At 33.2% G+C, this 16528-nt stretch overlaps 4 protein-coding genes across 4 annotated transcripts; 3 read left to right on the forward strand and 1 right to left on the reverse strand.

Annotated features, from left to right (window-relative positions):
• The first annotated feature begins 2264 nt into the window (after nt 1-2264).
• Nucleotides 2265-5356, forward strand: LOC101215640 (putative receptor-like protein kinase At4g00960). Its single transcript, XM_031887580.1, has 7 exons — nt 2265-3212; nt 3381-3512; nt 3631-3758; nt 3859-4069; nt 4169-4406; nt 4495-4651; nt 4735-5356. Exons 1-7 carry the CDS (start codon nt 2390-2392, stop codon nt 4981-4983), a joined length of 1938 nt encoding a protein of 645 aa, XP_031743440.1. The 5' UTR covers nt 2265-2389; the 3' UTR covers nt 4984-5356.
• Nucleotides 5357-8312: 2956 nt separating this feature from the next.
• Nucleotides 8313-8918, forward strand: LOC116402667 (cysteine-rich repeat secretory protein 38-like). Its single transcript, XM_031882256.1, has one exon. It carries the CDS (start codon nt 8313-8315, stop codon nt 8916-8918), a length of 606 nt encoding a protein of 201 aa, XP_031738116.1.
• LOC116404599 (putative receptor-like protein kinase At4g00960) lies at nt 8699-10081 on the forward strand. The gene is given in 5 exon segments (XM_031887585.1): nt 8699-8874; nt 8963-9321; nt 9411-9621; nt 9728-9796; nt 9799-10081. Coding segments are annotated over 4 exon segments (510 nt in total). The 5' UTR covers nt 8699-8874; nt 8963-9261; the 3' UTR covers nt 9969-10081.
• A 2828-nt stretch (nt 10082-12909) lies between these two features.
• Nucleotides 12910-16511, reverse strand: LOC101208894 (transcription factor ILR3). The gene is made up of 5 exons (XM_004145043.3): nt 15612-16511; nt 13947-14009; nt 13745-13822; nt 13492-13654; nt 12910-13390 (listed from the first exon to the last, which is right to left on the reverse strand). Exons 1-5 carry the CDS (start codon nt 15746-15748, stop codon nt 13124-13126), a joined length of 708 nt encoding a protein of 235 aa, XP_004145091.1. The 5' UTR covers nt 15749-16511; the 3' UTR covers nt 12910-13123.
• Between the last annotated feature and the right edge of the window lie 17 nt (nt 16512-16528).

The raw sequence follows: 16528 nt of genomic DNA on the forward strand, positions 1-16528 counted from the left end.
AGAAAAAGAAACCCACTGTTGTCTAAGCAGCGTTTTCCACGGGGCACACGAAGACCAATTGCAAAATGGAAAACATCAAAGTCTCTTTTAATTTCAAGCCTCCAACGACTAATTCAACCAAAGGTTTCTTTTCATTTCTTTGTTTTTTTGTTGATCAAATTTTCCATATCTTCATGAATTCACATGAAGATAGTTGGTTGCTGTATACCTAATTTCATATTTATGAATTTCTAGTTTTCTTTTTTAAGAAAACTTTTGTAGTGTAGTAAGAAACTAAGTTCTTTCATATAATAATATTTTGAATAAAAAAAAGTGAAAGGAGGTAAAACAAATATAAATATTAAAATGTCCGTCTAAAAGTTCTCTCATATACGTGTTTAATAATTTTAAAATTTTTAATTTTATGTCTAATAAATTTGATATTTTAAAATTTTATGTCACGAATCTCAAACTATTAATTTTTAGTCTATTAAGTTCATCCTATGATATGATATAATATAATATTAAATTTTTTTACTCATGGATTTAATTTAGTTGGTAATTAGTAATTTAAGATCATATTTCAAAAAAATTTAAAGAAAAATTGTCAAAAATAGCAAACTTGACGAAATTGTTACAATGAGTAAAATTTCAGATTTTATCAATAACAAATACTTGATAGACACTGATATCCTTCTATCAATAACATTGATAGAAGCCTATGGATAAAAGTCTATCATTTTTTATTAGATCCAAAAAAAAATTGTTATATCTTGTAAATATTTTAATTTGTTTTTATATCTTAAAAAATACACCATATATAAATTTGAATTGGACAATTTAAAAAATAACAAAATATTAAAACTGTTGACAAAACTTATCGAAATCCATCAAATTCTCTGTAACTCATTTAATTTTTTTTAACTATATTTTGTAAGTAGTTTTTTTAAGGGTATTTTTAAAAATAGTAAAATAAATTAAAATATTTACGAGCTATAACAAAATTTTGGATTTATCATTAATAATCTTCTATCATCATAACATATCAATGACTATGAGTGATAGAATTTGGTATAAGTTGTAAATATTTTGTAAAATTTGTTATTTTTTAAAAAAAATCTAGATCTTTTTATGAATGACGGAAGTTAAAATCACTTTTATCTATTTAAAATAAATTCACCACATACTTTTTATTCTTTCGAATCAAATATGAGAAAAATTGCTGTGAATAGAAAAAAAAATGGAACGATTAATAAGATAATCAAAATTTTATATTCTATCAATTTTTATCATTGTCATCAATGAAAGTCTATCAATATCTATGGACAAAATTTAAAATTATACTTTATTTTTTAAGACGTAAAATAGAAGACTATACTAACTTTCAATTGTTTGTGATTATTCTCCAAGGGTAAAATCAGTCAATCAATAATAATAACTAGTGTAAGAATTGGTCTTCAAAGGGATCTTATCTTTATCAATTAAAATTAAAAAAAAAAAAAAGGAATTTTAAGAAAATGAAATGTAAATTTTTTTTAAGTCAACAATGACTAAGAAAATCAAAGCAATAATATAGAGTAACGTTTTGTAGGGAACACACACTTGTTGAAAAGACTTCTTTTTCCTCTCTCTTAATTTCCTTGGAAAAGCTATCTTTCCATTCTATCGAAGATGGTATATCTTATGTGGGGTTATTCTTCTTCTTCTTCTTCTTTTTAATTCAATTTCTTTTGGGAATGAAAGTTTTGATTGAAAATTTAAAAATGTAGCAAAGAAAGAGCTCCATCTTTCATAAAAATGAGATTGATGATCACAATGCATTAGTTTGGTGAAACCATACAATCTTATGTAATAAACTTTAATTAAGCTAACATAACTAATTCTTTTTAAAAAATATATCTCAAAATTTCAACCGAAAATCTATCTTTCCCCGAGTAGTATTCAATGAAATGAAAGGTAGTTTAGTTTCTTAATTTTGTGAGTTCTCACACCAGCTTTTTAACTTATTTAAAAATTATTTTTAAATATAAGAATATGAATCAAAATGTTTACAAAATATAACATAATTTCATATTCAATAAATGATTCACATACAAATCTTTCTATAGATTCCTATCTTTCATAGAAGTTTATCGTAAATAATTTTAGCAATTTTGTTATTTACACTCATTTCTTTGTAATAGATTTTTTAACTTTTAATTTTGGTTAATAGAACTTATCACTTTCAATTTTAACTAAACTATAAAACAAGTCTATAAAGGTATGATAATAGAAATAAGAAGGAGAGTACTAATTACGCTAAATTGATTTTGAAAGTATTTAATGGAATTTCTTCCATTTAAATTTTCCACATGTTTTGATACAAATGGCGTAGCCTCACAATTTGAAGGTTTTGAGGAGCAACAGAACAATGGCTGCTACAACATTTGTTTGTTCCATTACTCTGAGTTTGTTGGCGTTGGCACTAATTAACCATCCTCCTCTCGCATTTGCTCAGCCCAGATTCTCCAACTATATTTGCGTCGACGATACCAAAAACAACCACACAACCGACGCCGCTGCCTACAAAGCCAATCTGAACCACCTCCTCACCACCTTCACCACCGACCATCGTATCGACTATGGCTTCTACAACTTCTCTTACGGCGCCGCTGAAAACAAAGCAAACGTCATCGGGCTCTGCAGAGGGGACGTTTCGCCTGAGACTTGCCGGAAATGCCTCAACGACTCCAGAGATCTTCTCCCTGTGCGATGTCCGACCCAAAAGGAAGCCATTGGATGGTACCAAAATTGCATGCTCCGTTACTCCGACCGCCCCATCCTCGGCTCCATGGAACTTTCACCCTCTATTCCTGTGGGGTATCCGTTCAATGCGTCGTATCCAGAACGTTTCACCCAGGTCGCTAGTAGTCTGATTGCAAGTCTCATACCCAAGGCCTCCACCGGCAATTCCCGTGTGAAATTTTCTACAGGGAACACATCTCTTCCAGATTTGCCCACAATTTATGGTTTTGCCCAGTGCACCCCGGATTTGTCCCAAAGGCAGTGCAACGAGTGCTTGACTGAGGCTCTGCCAATGATCCAAGACTGCTGTGTCGGAAACCTTTGGGGCAGAGTTGTTACACCCAGTTGTCTTTTTCGATATTCAAATTTCCCTATCATTCAATCGCAGCCGTTGCAACCGCCGTCACCTTCCCCTGTTCCTCCTCTGCTTAACGGAACTACCCACCACGGTAATTCTAGTACTTCAACCAGGGGCGAATTCAAATAATAATTTTCTTTCCCAAATACCAAATTTAGTGCCCCTATATAAAATTTCTGGATCTAGTTCAAGCTCCCATTAATTTGAATTCCTCCCTTCTTCCTTGTTTGCCTTGTAACTGCTATACTCTGTTTTTCAGGAAATAAAAGAGAACTCTCTGGAACTTTCATAGCTGTGATTGTGCCAGTGGTTGTTGTTGTAGTTTTACTACTGACGATCGCCGTGTACTTAGGTGTGAGAAAAAGTAGCTCAAAGATCGATGAAGAAGAATGTAAGCTGATTAAATTAGATTTCCTTTTTAATTAAACCAATCAAAACAGTGTGTTTAAAAACTCATTCCTAATGGGTCTCCAGTTCCCTTCCATTTATCTTATGTTTTGAAATGATAGATCGAACCGAGGAAGATATGACGACCATGGGGTTCGTACAGTTCAATTTCGACATCATTCGAAAGCTAACAGATGAATTTTCAGATGAAAATAAAGTTGGGGAAGGTAGATTTGGAGCAGTTTACAAGGTAATTAATCATAAGGGTTGTAGTTTTGTAAATTAGCAGATGATGAGTTCTTTTCTTTCCTTCTTTTCTCCTCAATTTTTGTGTATGATTCTATTAACAGGGGAAGCTTCCAAACGGACGAATCGTAGCGGTGAAAAGGCTTTCTCAAGCTTCAGGACAGGGAGATGTTGAGTTTAAGAACGAACTGGTTTTGGTTTCTAAGCTTCACCATCGGAATTTAGTTAAGCTTTTGGGCTTCTGCTTCAAAGAAAATGAAAAGCTTCTCGTTTATGAGTTTTTGCACAATGGAAGCCTTCATAATTTCATTTTCGGTAATACCATCCTTCCTTCTTTGTATTTGTTTGCGTTGGTTTCTTCTTTTCAAGTTGGACCTTTTTTTTAATCTCCAACAACTCATTTTTAACACGTAGATCCACTCAAGCGTCAAAGTTTAGATTGGACAACACGCTACAAAATCATAAGAGGCATTACTCGAGGACTTACTTATCTTCATGAAGATTCTCGAATCAAAATTATTCATCGAAACTTAAAAGCCAGTAACATTTTATTAGATATAGAAATGAATGCTAAAATTACAGATTTTGGTGTTGCAAAGCTATTCGCATCCGAACAAACACATGGTGATACAAATACAATAATAGGCACATCGTAAGTACATTACCTAATATATAAATAAAAGTTGTTTGTTAATTTCAATATATATATACTAACTCTTTACATTATTTACTAAATTAAGTGGGTATATGGCTCCCGAATACGTAAGGCATGGACATCTTTCATCGAAGTCGGACGTCTTTAGTTTTGGTGTTTTAGTTTTAGAGATTGTGACTGGACAAAGAAATAATCGAACTTACAACAACGTTGAAAACATAGAAGACCCTCTTATAAGCTATGTAAGTATAATGTTTTTTCCTTGGATGAAAGATGACACGACCTCTAGAAGTTGTATTAATATGAATTGAATTGTTATATGTAGGCATGGAGAAATTGGAGGGAGGGAACTCCGTTGAATATTGTAGATCCTTCTATTGAGATACAAAAGGAAGAAGAAAGTGAAGTGACAAGATGCATTCATATCGGGTTACTATGCATTCAAGAAAAGGTTGATGAAAGGCCAAAAATGGCAACTGCACTTCTCATGATCAACGGTGATTTAACTGATTTTCCTAAACCTTCCCAGCCATCTTTCTTTATGAATGCAAGTACCAAACAAAATAGCTCTTAGCCAAAGATTATCCACATATCAGTGGTAGAAATTGAATAAGCTTGAAGGTTAAATTTTTTGTTTAGAAACTTTTATTTTCATTAATGCATGTTGAAAGGTGATCTCTGTATATATAATACCATCATACTATGGTCTGCAAGATATATGTAGAGCAAATAGTTGGTGAGTGATGTTGTACTAAAGTGAAAAAAAGAGTGGTGGCATCCCAAATTTTTCAATGTGATTTATTTTCTTTTAGGTTTTCAATGCCTCATGAGATGAGCACCTCACCACTTTCAAATCACTCTTTTTCTTTTCCATTCATTACTGAAATTTCAGCGTGGGATTTTGGTGAATTTTTTTTTTATAATAAAGGGGAATATTTAGTTTTAAACCTATTCTTTAATACTTAATTAGTTACCGAATTGGGTGTTTGAAAGCACAAGTGATTGAACACACCTATTCCTCAAAGTCAAAAGTAAGGGATGCCAACCAAAATGGTGTTGTTTTAAAAAAAGTTAATATAGTAATAGTAATCATTTTAATTGAATAAATTAATTTGAATTTCCAATTATAAAATAATAAGCAATCCAATCTCAAATATGGAATGATCATACCCACAAACAATATTCAAGAGTGTCTGCAACCATAATGGTTTATACTCGTCTGCCATCGCAACCACATGTTAAATGGCTCAGCAAGATCTCGGATAACAGCTACAAAGCCAATCTGGAACCACCTCCTCTCCACCTTAACCACCCGTCAAATCGACTATGCCTTCTCTACAACTTCTCCTACGGCCATCACCACAAAGCCTATACTATTGGTCTATGCAGAGGAGACGTTATGCCCGACTCTTGCACAACCTGCCTCAACAACTCCATAACCATGATCAAATACGAGGAGATACTATTTCTGCATAATCAAACACGAGGAGATACAAAAAAAAAAAAAAAAATCAGATTGTAAAAAAGAATAATCGAGCTCAAGAACCAATGAAGAGATTGTAGTTCTAGAGATTGTGACTGGACAAAAGAATAATCGAGCTCAAGAACCAATGAAGAGATTGTAGAAACTCGTGTTAGCTACGTATGTACAAGTTCATTTTCAATTCTAGTATCATTATTAGACTAGATAATGAATACGATTGCTGGTTATAACTGTTGTACTTGTAGGTATATGGAGAAATTGGCAATCAGGAAATGTACTGGATGTTATTGATTCTTATTTGAAAAATGATTCAAGAATTGAAATGGCCAATGCATTCATGTTGGATTGTTGTGCATTAAAAAAATGCACTTGAGAGGCTAAACAAATACCATGTACTTCTCATGTTTAATAATAGTTCCATCACTTTCCCAAGGCCCTTTCAACCAGCATTTTTCATCAATATTTCTTGCGCTCTCAAATGTATAGACAATTTGAAGACTACAGTTCAACTCATGTGTTCCAAATGACTTGTCCATTACAGAATTATCCCTCCTTAGTTTTACTTTATCCCAAGTATATCTTATAATTATGAAATGATGTGAAAGCAAGATAGCAAGATATATATATATATATGATGGATTTGACCTATAAGTAAAATAGTTATAATGAGTTTAGCTTGTTTTTATATCTTTTCAATGGAGTTCAATCATTGGACCATGAATGTTATACGTTATCTGATACCATTAAGTCACCCATTGATGTTAAAATTTAAAGGAAATTGCATTAGATGACAAATTATTTTAGAAAAAAGTTGTTCATATACCACATCTCTTTTATATATTGCAAATATGACAATAATAATAAATATGGATAGACAACGTGCTTTTTCAAACATTTTAATTTGTTTGGCTATTTAAAAAAAAAAGTAAAACTTGTTGACTACCATTATTGGATAGTCTACTTTTGAAAAGTGACAGACGACTTCAAAGAAGAAACCACTTCCTAACAAAGCAATTATCGTTCTTCATGGTTTCTGTTTATTTTCTTTTGGAAAAACCAATTCATTCAATTCAACCATTAAGCAAAGCAAAGCCATCTTTCCCCCTTAATGTCTAATATAATAATGCTGCATGCTGCCATACTTTTTGACTTTCTAACCTTTCTTTTTTTCTACTAAAAAGTTTGAAGGCTTTGAGGTTTTCTCATGCATTATTCAACTTTTTTCTAATCTAATTTTTATGGCTTTAACTGTGTCAATTAATATTAATTTAAAAGATATTCCGAGTATATCCAACATTAATGAACTTAAATGAAATCAGCACCAAACAACATTGCAAGTTTCACAACCAAGTTTAAATGAACTTCATCCTATCGTGAGCTAGAGAAACTTAGCCACTGATCATAATGTGCTAAGATGAGTCTCAATGCTCAATAAATCAAAAATACAAAGCAGTAAAGGTAGGGAATCAAGAAATTAATACAGAGAAAATCGTTGTGGAGGCGCTCCAATGGAGGGTTGTCTCATTTAAATCGTGTAAAATTCTAGAACTAGCTTTGAATTAAACCGAAAAAAGTAGCACATTTTCAGTACTAACAGTATTTCAGCTTAGTTATGTCCACAGCAGAGAGAAAGCAGCTTATTATTAGAAAGAAAATTCATAGAACTTAATGGAGGCATCTCTAAGGTATGCACTACAGCTTTGAATTACCTTAAAGTCAAAATTGCAAATAACATGTAAATTTGGTATCAAATACAAATAATTTTAGGAGCATTGCCCTCGAACCCTCAATAGGGCATGTCACACCAATACCCTGATTCATTGATCGATTAATAAGACCTTGAATTTGATAGTTCGAAACACCAAATAAAAAGATTCAAAACATTTTTAAGAAAATAATTCTCATTATGTTCAATTCAAAAAAAAAAAAATTGTATGCATTGTGAAAATCTAGGGATATTGAGTAATACACCAACTTCTATTTTATTTCTTACATTCAAATATAGAAAAGTAGGTCTCTACATGAAAAAAAAAAAAAAGAAAAAACTTGACATCGACTTTTTTGCTTTTCTATTAAAAAGAAAGTTTTTTAATGGTTATTTGATTTGGTGTGAGTTTAAAGTCAAAGAAAACACAGCAATTGGGAAGGAGGAGTGCTTGTATGTATGTAGGAAAGCTGAAATCAGGGATGGTTAGGCCTACATTCATATTATTGATAGCCATTCTCATTATTTTGCAGCGCATAGCGATTGGTGAGCCACAAGATTTCATATTTTATGATTGTTCATATTATCAGGGAAAATACACTACTAACAGTTCCTACAAAGCCAATTTAATTAGACCACCTCCTCTCCACCTTCACCATCCATCAAATTGACTAGGGCTTCTACAACTTCTCTTACGGTCATCACCACAAAGCTTATGCAATGGGGCTATGCAGAGGAGATTACTCCACGCGCTTGCCAAACCTGCCTCAACAACTCCATAACCCTTCTCCCCAAAAACTGTCCCTCTCAAGTGGAGGCTATTGGGTGGTATGAACACTGCATGTTTCGTTACTCCGACCTCTCGTTCTTCAGCCTCATGGAGCTTTCCCCCGGTTTCTATATGACTAATTCCTTTAATTCTTCAGACCCACTTCGCTTCACTCAGGCAGCCACTAATTTGCTTCAACGTCTCACTGCTGAAGCTGCATTAGGTGATTCTCGTTTGAAGTTTGCCATTGGAAGTGGTACAATACCGAATTCTCCACTCTTTTATGGGGCTGTGCAATGCACTCCTGATATGTCTGCCCATGATTGTACTGACTGTCTCCTCGGTGCTATTGCGCAAATTCGAGAATATTGCGATGGGAAGATAGGAGGGAGAATTCAAAGACCAGGTTGTAGACTTCGGTTTGAGCTCGATCGCTTCTTTCAAAATCAGCCGGCTTCATCGCCCCCTCCTCTTCCCTCAAATACAACCACTTCTTCTTCTCCACGAGGTTCTTTTAATCATATCTCAATTTTTGGCTTAATCAGTTTTTAGATAGAATTCATGTTTTTGTAATATTAAGTTTTTTTTTTCCACAGGAGATTCCTTTCTTCGCGTACTCGTCTTCATTTTTGTGCCTATTAATGTGTTTGGTGTAGTTGCTGAGCTCCTAATCATCATAATTTTCATCTTAAGGACAAGAAAGCAAGGAAGAAATTCACGTGAATGTAAAGATAAAAAGAAAACCTCCTTTTGAGCATCATCATTCATTTACAGGATTCACCGTTGTGTCATTTGTGTGTTTTAACTCTTTAACCTTTGACCCACAAATTTGGCTGAAGATAAAATTGAAAATGCAGAATCTTTGCAGCTCGATTTTGACACCATTAGAATCGCTATGTATGGATTCTCCGATGCAAATCAACTTGGGAGAGGTGGGCTTGGAGCTGTTTATAAGGTAATCACAAGTTTTAACAACAATTTGAATATATAATTATGCATTGTAAACTAATTTGAAGGCCCAGTTTAAATGCAACTAATGAACAGGGTCAGCTTCCCAATGGACAAAATATAGCTGTGAAACGATTATTTCAAGGCTCAAGGCAAGGAGATGAGGAATTTAAGAATGAAATCATGTTGGTGGCTAAGCTTCAACATCGGAATTTAGTTCAACTCTTGGGTTTCTGCTTCAAACAAAATGAAAGACTTCTCATTTATGAGTTTGTGGAGAATTCCAGTCTTGAGAAATTCCTCTTTAGTAGCCCCTTCTCTCTCTTCATTTCTTTACTTAATTACTTCATTCTTTACTTAATTACTTCATCTTCCAAAATCTCTAATTTTAAATACAAATAATATGGATGCAGATCCTATTAACTGTGAGAGTTTAGATTGGAAAACTCGGTACTCCATTATAGAAGGCATTGTTCGAGGACTTATTATCTTCGTGAAGACCCTCAACTTAGAATTATTCATCCAGATTTGAAAGCTTGTAATATTTTATTAGATGCGGACATAACTGCTAAAATTTCTGATTTTGGAACTGCAAAACTATTTCTACGTGATCAAACACAAGAAAATACAAGAAAAATCATACGTACTTTGTAAATACTAAAAGCAACTTTCTCAAGCCTATATTTCATGTGTTGATCACCAGGGAGTTACTGACTAAAGTTGTTTGTGATGCTATTGAATATAAGTGGATATATGGCTCCGAAGTATGTATGGGATGGTCATTTTCAGTCAAATCAGATATATTTAGTTTTGGTGTTTTACTTTTGAAAATTGTGACTGGACAAAAGAATAATCAAGTTCAAACCAACGAGTAGATTGTTGAATCTCTTGTTAGCTATGTAAGGACAAGTTCATGTCTTCTTTTTTTCTTTCGATTTTGGAGAAATTTTACTGCCACTAGAGTATCGAATGAACGAGAATGCATTAATTCCTATTGTTGTTCATGCATGCATGGAGAAATTGGCTATCAGGAAATGCACTAGATATTACTGATCCTTGTTTGAAAAGTGAATCAAGAATAGAAATGACTAGATGCATTCATATTGAATTGTCGTGTGTTCAAGAAAATTTAGATAAGAGACCAACAATGGTTGTCGTACTTCTTATGCTTAACAATGGTTTCATCTGTCTCTCTAGACCCTCTAAACCTGCTTTTTATATCAACAGTGTTTACTCTCAAATCTCTAGACAATCGATAGCTTACAACTCAATTGTTCATGATCCGAATGACGTGTACTCAATTTCAGAGTTAGATCCTCGTTAGTTTTATACTCGTAAATATGATTATCTTATTGTCACAAGGTAGACAGTGAAAGATGTAAAAGTAAAATTTTCTTTTATAAATCTATGTACATATCCCACTTTTAAAAATGTGAAACTTTGTTACAACTCTTCAATGAAAAATGGTTTGTATCTCTTTTGTAAGACTTCTTTTTGTCTACTTTTTATCATACAAATTAAGACTTTGTGTTATGGTTTTCAACTTTCAATATAACCGGACTAATCATAGGAGCTATGAACCTATTAAATATTGTAATTTATTTTACTATTTTTAAAAATGCCTCTAAAATTTACTTTAGTTGATAAAATTTGTGAAATATTTATAAATATAATAAAATATCACAACTTATTTACGATAGGCTATGGATGATCACCGTCTCCATGTTTGGGAGAAAAACTAAGGCCAAAGAAAACGAATGGAATAAAATGTAAGCTAATTAAGGTAGTTTAAATATACTTTTGGAGGAGGGAAATGAAGTTTTTCATGTGTTTGTCTTATATTTTGAAGGGGCAGGTGAAACAGAGGAAGGAATGACGACAATGGAGGGGTTCTTGCAGTTCAATTTCAACATCATTAAAATGGCAACAGATGAATTTTCAGATGAAAATAAACTTGGGGAAGGTGGATTTGTGATGAATTCCTTTTTTCACTTCCATTAACAGGGGAAGCTTCCAAATGGACGAATCGTAGCGGTGAAACGGCTGCGTGAAGCGTCAAGACATTGGAGATGTTGAGTTCAAAAATGAAGTGGAATTTAGTTAAGCTTTTAGGTTTCTCCTTTGAAACAAAATGAAAAGCTTCTCATTTATGAGTTTCTGCACAATGGAAGTCTTCCTAGTTTCATTTTCGGTAAATTTTTACGTTTCTTCTTCTTCGCCTTTATTATTCACATTTTACTAAAGACCCTATTAATATCATGTAGATCCTCTTAAACGTCCAACTTTGGATTGGACTAAACGGAACATTACACAAGCATTATTCGAGGACTTGTTTATCTTCACCAAGACCCTTAAATCAATATTATTCATCGAAATCTAAAAGCTTCTAACGTTCTTTAGATGTAAAGATGAATGCTAAAATATCAGACATTGGTAGTGCAAGATTATTTACATTCGAATGAACACGTGATGATATATACAAGTACAATTATTGGTACTTAGTAAGTACTGGATTTACTATATGAGTTCATTAAATGTTTTCTTAAATTTTTATAATGTAATTATGAAGTCTTTTTTCCACTAACTTATTATTTATAATGTGTGTAAAATTTAAGCGGATATATGCCTCCAGAATATATAAGACATGGTCATCTTTCATCAAAGTCGACGTATTTAGCTTTGGTGTTTTAGTTTTGGAAATCGTGATTGGACGAAAGAATAATCAAACTGATGCAGTAATGAGAATATAAGAGATCACCTAATAAGTGATGTGAGTAGAATTTTTTTTCTTTTTCTTTGAGAAAATTGTCAATAACCTCTAAATTAAGAGTTTCATAATATGAAGTGATTTGATGATCGTAGGCTTGGAGAAATCGGATGGAGGGAACACCGTTGAATATTGTAAATCCTTCGATTCAAATTAAAAGTGAGAGAAGGAATGAAGTGATGATATGTATTCGTATCCGATTACATTGTGTTCAAGAAAAGGCAAGTGAAAGGCCAACCATGACTACTATACTTCTCATGCTTAATGGTAACTTAGTTGATTTTTCTGAACCGTCTCAACCTTCATTCTTCGCGAACACAAAGACTCCAACTTAATTACTCTTAGCCCATGGAATGAAAATATTATCTACATATCACAACGCCAGGAAGCAGATTATTTTGAAGCCTAATTCCTTCTTGGAATTCTGTTTTAGCTTGTGTCTTCATTAATGTTTAAAAATGATTTGTTTATTTTGGCAGCTTTATCAAAGATTCTAATGTCTTTTTTTTTCTTTTTGACTTGATAAAATGTAACTCTTTCTCAATATAACTAAATACATATATGCCCAATATGTGATAATAAAAACAGTAAGAATTAAGCATTTCGACTTTTGTTCCAAATGCCTTCAACATTGCAAAATAATAGGATTTTGCAAACAATTCTTTGTAGGAATGACCTAATCTTAGTGACATTAATGTAAAATGTGACTCAATTCAAAAAACCAATTAAAATCAAGTATTTGCTTACATTATAGAAAGCTTTACCTCTTGCAACTCTTTCACGAGATAGGATATCTCATCCAAATTAAGAAAAAAAAGAAGGAGAATATGAAGAAAGTAAATGAGATTTCAGAATTGGTGAATGTGGTTACTGTATAAGAGCTTCCATGAATTTAGATCAGCAACAACTTCTCTAACATAACAGATATTCAGCCAATTCAATCTTGAGAATCTAACAGACAATATAACTGAGTCAGCCTACATAAAAATCAACATAGGATTCTCTCATACAGAAGCAAAGCCGGTTAACAGAATTTTCCGGCTCAGGCGACTGGTGGCCGAAGAACGTGGTCTTGCGATGTATCAATGGCTCCCGGAGGCATAAACTGCCACATGGATACTCCTGGATATCCAATCACAGGTACCAATTTCCCCCCAACAATCTGATTTGGAGAAGAAAATCCAGCAGGAATTGCTGGAGGGTGAGGCAAGAAGGTTGGTTGTGTATTAAAGCCCTTCATTTTCTTTTCAAGGCTATCTTTTGCTTCTTTCAACCTTTGTTTTTCATCTCGTAGTTCATTCTTTTCAGCCTACATAGAGAAAAAGCTTTACTTAAAACAGAATAGTTTTTAAAACTTACAACATAGGAATTATGAACTTTAAGAATGATAAGAAAAGGGTAGATGCACACCTTCATTTCATTAATTTTCTCCAAAGAACTTTCATTAGACTCCTTGAGTTTCTGAGCCTCATCCCTTAGCTGTATAATCATTCGAACTGCATCACCCAAAATAGCAGACTTATCAATTTTGGGAGGCCTTCCATGATTGAGGATGGAATTCAATTCCAGAAACCTTTAATGGACAAAGAGAAAATATGAGGTGTGAGAGGAACAGAGCAGAGACAAGAATGGCAAAAAAGATTAATGTACAGAATTTAGATGCCTGTCGTTTAGTTTATCCCTCCGTATTTTCTCTTTACGTGCCTTGGACTCGAATGCATTTGATGATCCAGAGCTCATCCTGTCAACAGTAAGAACATTACCATGCTCTTGTAAGGACATATCCAATAAAATATGTCAAATGAATGCTACGGCATTAGAGCATAAACATTGATGCTAATGCTTGTAATTTAATAACTACTCACCTTTTCCTGGACCTAGATTCTTTTACATCTTCTTCCATTCCAAGTGGCTCATCAAAGTCTTCCCTGAAACACTAACAACAGAAGAGTGAGTTCTTTAATAAAATATAGGTTAAATATGTCTATTTGGTCCTTCAACTTTTTAAAGTGTTTCATAGATTGCTGACCTACTTCCCTTTCTTTTTTTCAAAGTTACATACCTGTTGGTTGCTAAATTTAAACTTAAGGAATCCATTAAACATACAGACTAGTTCAATCTTGTGTATCTAATAACTCAATTAATATTAAAAATATTAAATATGTGAAAGACCTATTAAATACAAATTAGAAAGTTCAAGTATTTTTTAAACATTTTTAAAAGTTCAATGACATGTTAGGTACTTTTTAAATTTGACAAAACCTTTAAACAAAAGCTTGATCTCAAGAACTAAACTTAGAAATTTAACCTACCATATATCTTCTCCATCACATAAAGGACACAAAAAACCGAAGTTAATCTTTCAAGTCAATAGGTTATTGTAAAATTGAGAGAAAATGGTCTTTTTCATAAATTTCAACTCAACCTAAATCTAGGATTATCTCTAAATAAAAAAGATTGAATTGATAGACTAAACAAATTAATTTACGAGACTTAATACATGAAGGGGCGAGCATGATAGACAAAAGAAAACACAAGTCGATCGAACTGAAATCGATTGATCGAAGGAGGAGAGGGAATTGGTGGTATCGTTTGGAAAAATTCCAAATCGGCAAATTAAAAATAATAATAATAAAGAACAAAACCGATCAAGTTTGTTTCCTAGAAAAAAAGAAAAGAAAAGGAACAACACCGATGAAAGCTCACCCCCATGAACACTACTAATATAAAATAGAGGGAGAAAGCAAGAACATGTAGATCTTATCAAAAAAAAAGAAAAGAACATGTAGAGGAAATACTGGTAAAACTCCTAGCCAATCTTGGACGTTTTAAAACCATATCTTACTCAATGGAACATGGTTAGATTGCACAAAATACCCTTAAACTCTCTTCGTTGTAGCAAAACTACTCCTTGTCTTTCTTAAAGTTACAGTATTACCCTTCACCCTTCACCCTTCATATTCCAAAACTACTTGGAGCAGAAATTCACTTGAATTTGGATGAAAATAGGGAGGGAACAAGTGACAGTGTGACACTGTCAGCATCAAATTCTGGTCAATCATTCTAACATATTTCTACTCCAATATGTGAATGAAAATTGGGACTTGGAGCAAATGACACTGACCTAATTCTTGTCTAACATTCTTACCGAGTTATACTCCAAAATTTGGATGTTAATTGGAATTTAGAACAGGTGACACAATTCCAACACCTGATTATTCTCATCCAACATTCTAAAAAAATTCTATTTCAAAGTGAAGTTTCGTGTTGCTCGTTAGTATCTATTTAAACAAAACCACAAAGTTCATAACCATTTATTACTATTTAGCTATGAAACATCCACATAGTCCCATATTCAAAACTCAGGTAAGAAAAGTAGAACACAAAGCAGAAAACCGAATTGCCTTAGCCGAAACAGTACAACTCAACCCACCCATTTCAACAACATAAAAGATCAACCTAAAAGAAATTCAAAAGATATAAATGCAGATTCTGTTAGAACACCAAAAGGGTCGGAAAAGAAGAAAAACCTGAAGGAGGCAGTGAAATCGCAAGAAGGCAAAGTGAAAGAGGGAAGATCCAGTGAAGGCAGGTCACCACCGGGGACAGGAATGTTCTCAATCACACCGTAATCGAACACCCAATCCGTAAGTTCAGGCGACCCCATATCTGAGAAGTTGCTGGAATTCGAAGTCTGGGTACAATGCTAGAAGATATGGAAATGCATTGGGAGAAAGAAGAAAAGGGTTTGATTCAATGGTGGACAGAAGCAATGGGAGATTTGTAGAGATGGAAAAGGGAATATGAGAAAAGAATGGGAAGGGAAAATCGGAGAAGAATCGCATATTTGGAAGCAAATGGTCCACTAACGCTAAGGCGAACACCACAAGAAAAAGCAAACACTGAGATTTGCAATATTTGTGATGCTTCCTAAGTTAAGCCCCACACTCACCTTTCGCTTTCTAAATTTGGATTTCAAATTCCTAAACGCCATATTCACATCTAATAGTTCATCGGCCATAGCTCAACAGAATATAATCTTCCATGGACAAATTTGCTGGGATTTTTTTTTTTTTCTAAAACAATTTTTATCCTTTGCTCGCACTAATCTTTCTAAAAGAATATAATGAAACTTTCAACACAAAGTTACAACCACTTTTAAAAAAATCTATTGAGTATAGTGTCGAACTAGAACAGTAAATTAAAAATGTAATAAAAAAAATTAACGAACCAAAAATAATCACTTTTAAAAATGTAGGGGCAGACATCGAACCAAAGGAATGTTTTGAAATTACATAAACTAAAACAAAGAAAACCTGAGAAGAATCTTCTGTAAAACAAATAAAACACAATTATTTAATAAGGAAAAGCCAGTGCATGCACAAAAGAAAGGTACAAAAAACATCTAAGGTGCCCATTTCTTCGTTTAACAAGTGAATTTTGCGGA

The sequence above is a fragment of the Cucumis sativus genome, chromosome 1 (assembly GCF_000004075.3).
Source record: "Cucumis sativus cultivar 9930 chromosome 1, Cucumber_9930_V3, whole genome shotgun sequence".
NCBI classification, from domain to species: domain Eukaryota; kingdom Viridiplantae; phylum Streptophyta; class Magnoliopsida; order Cucurbitales; family Cucurbitaceae; genus Cucumis; species Cucumis sativus.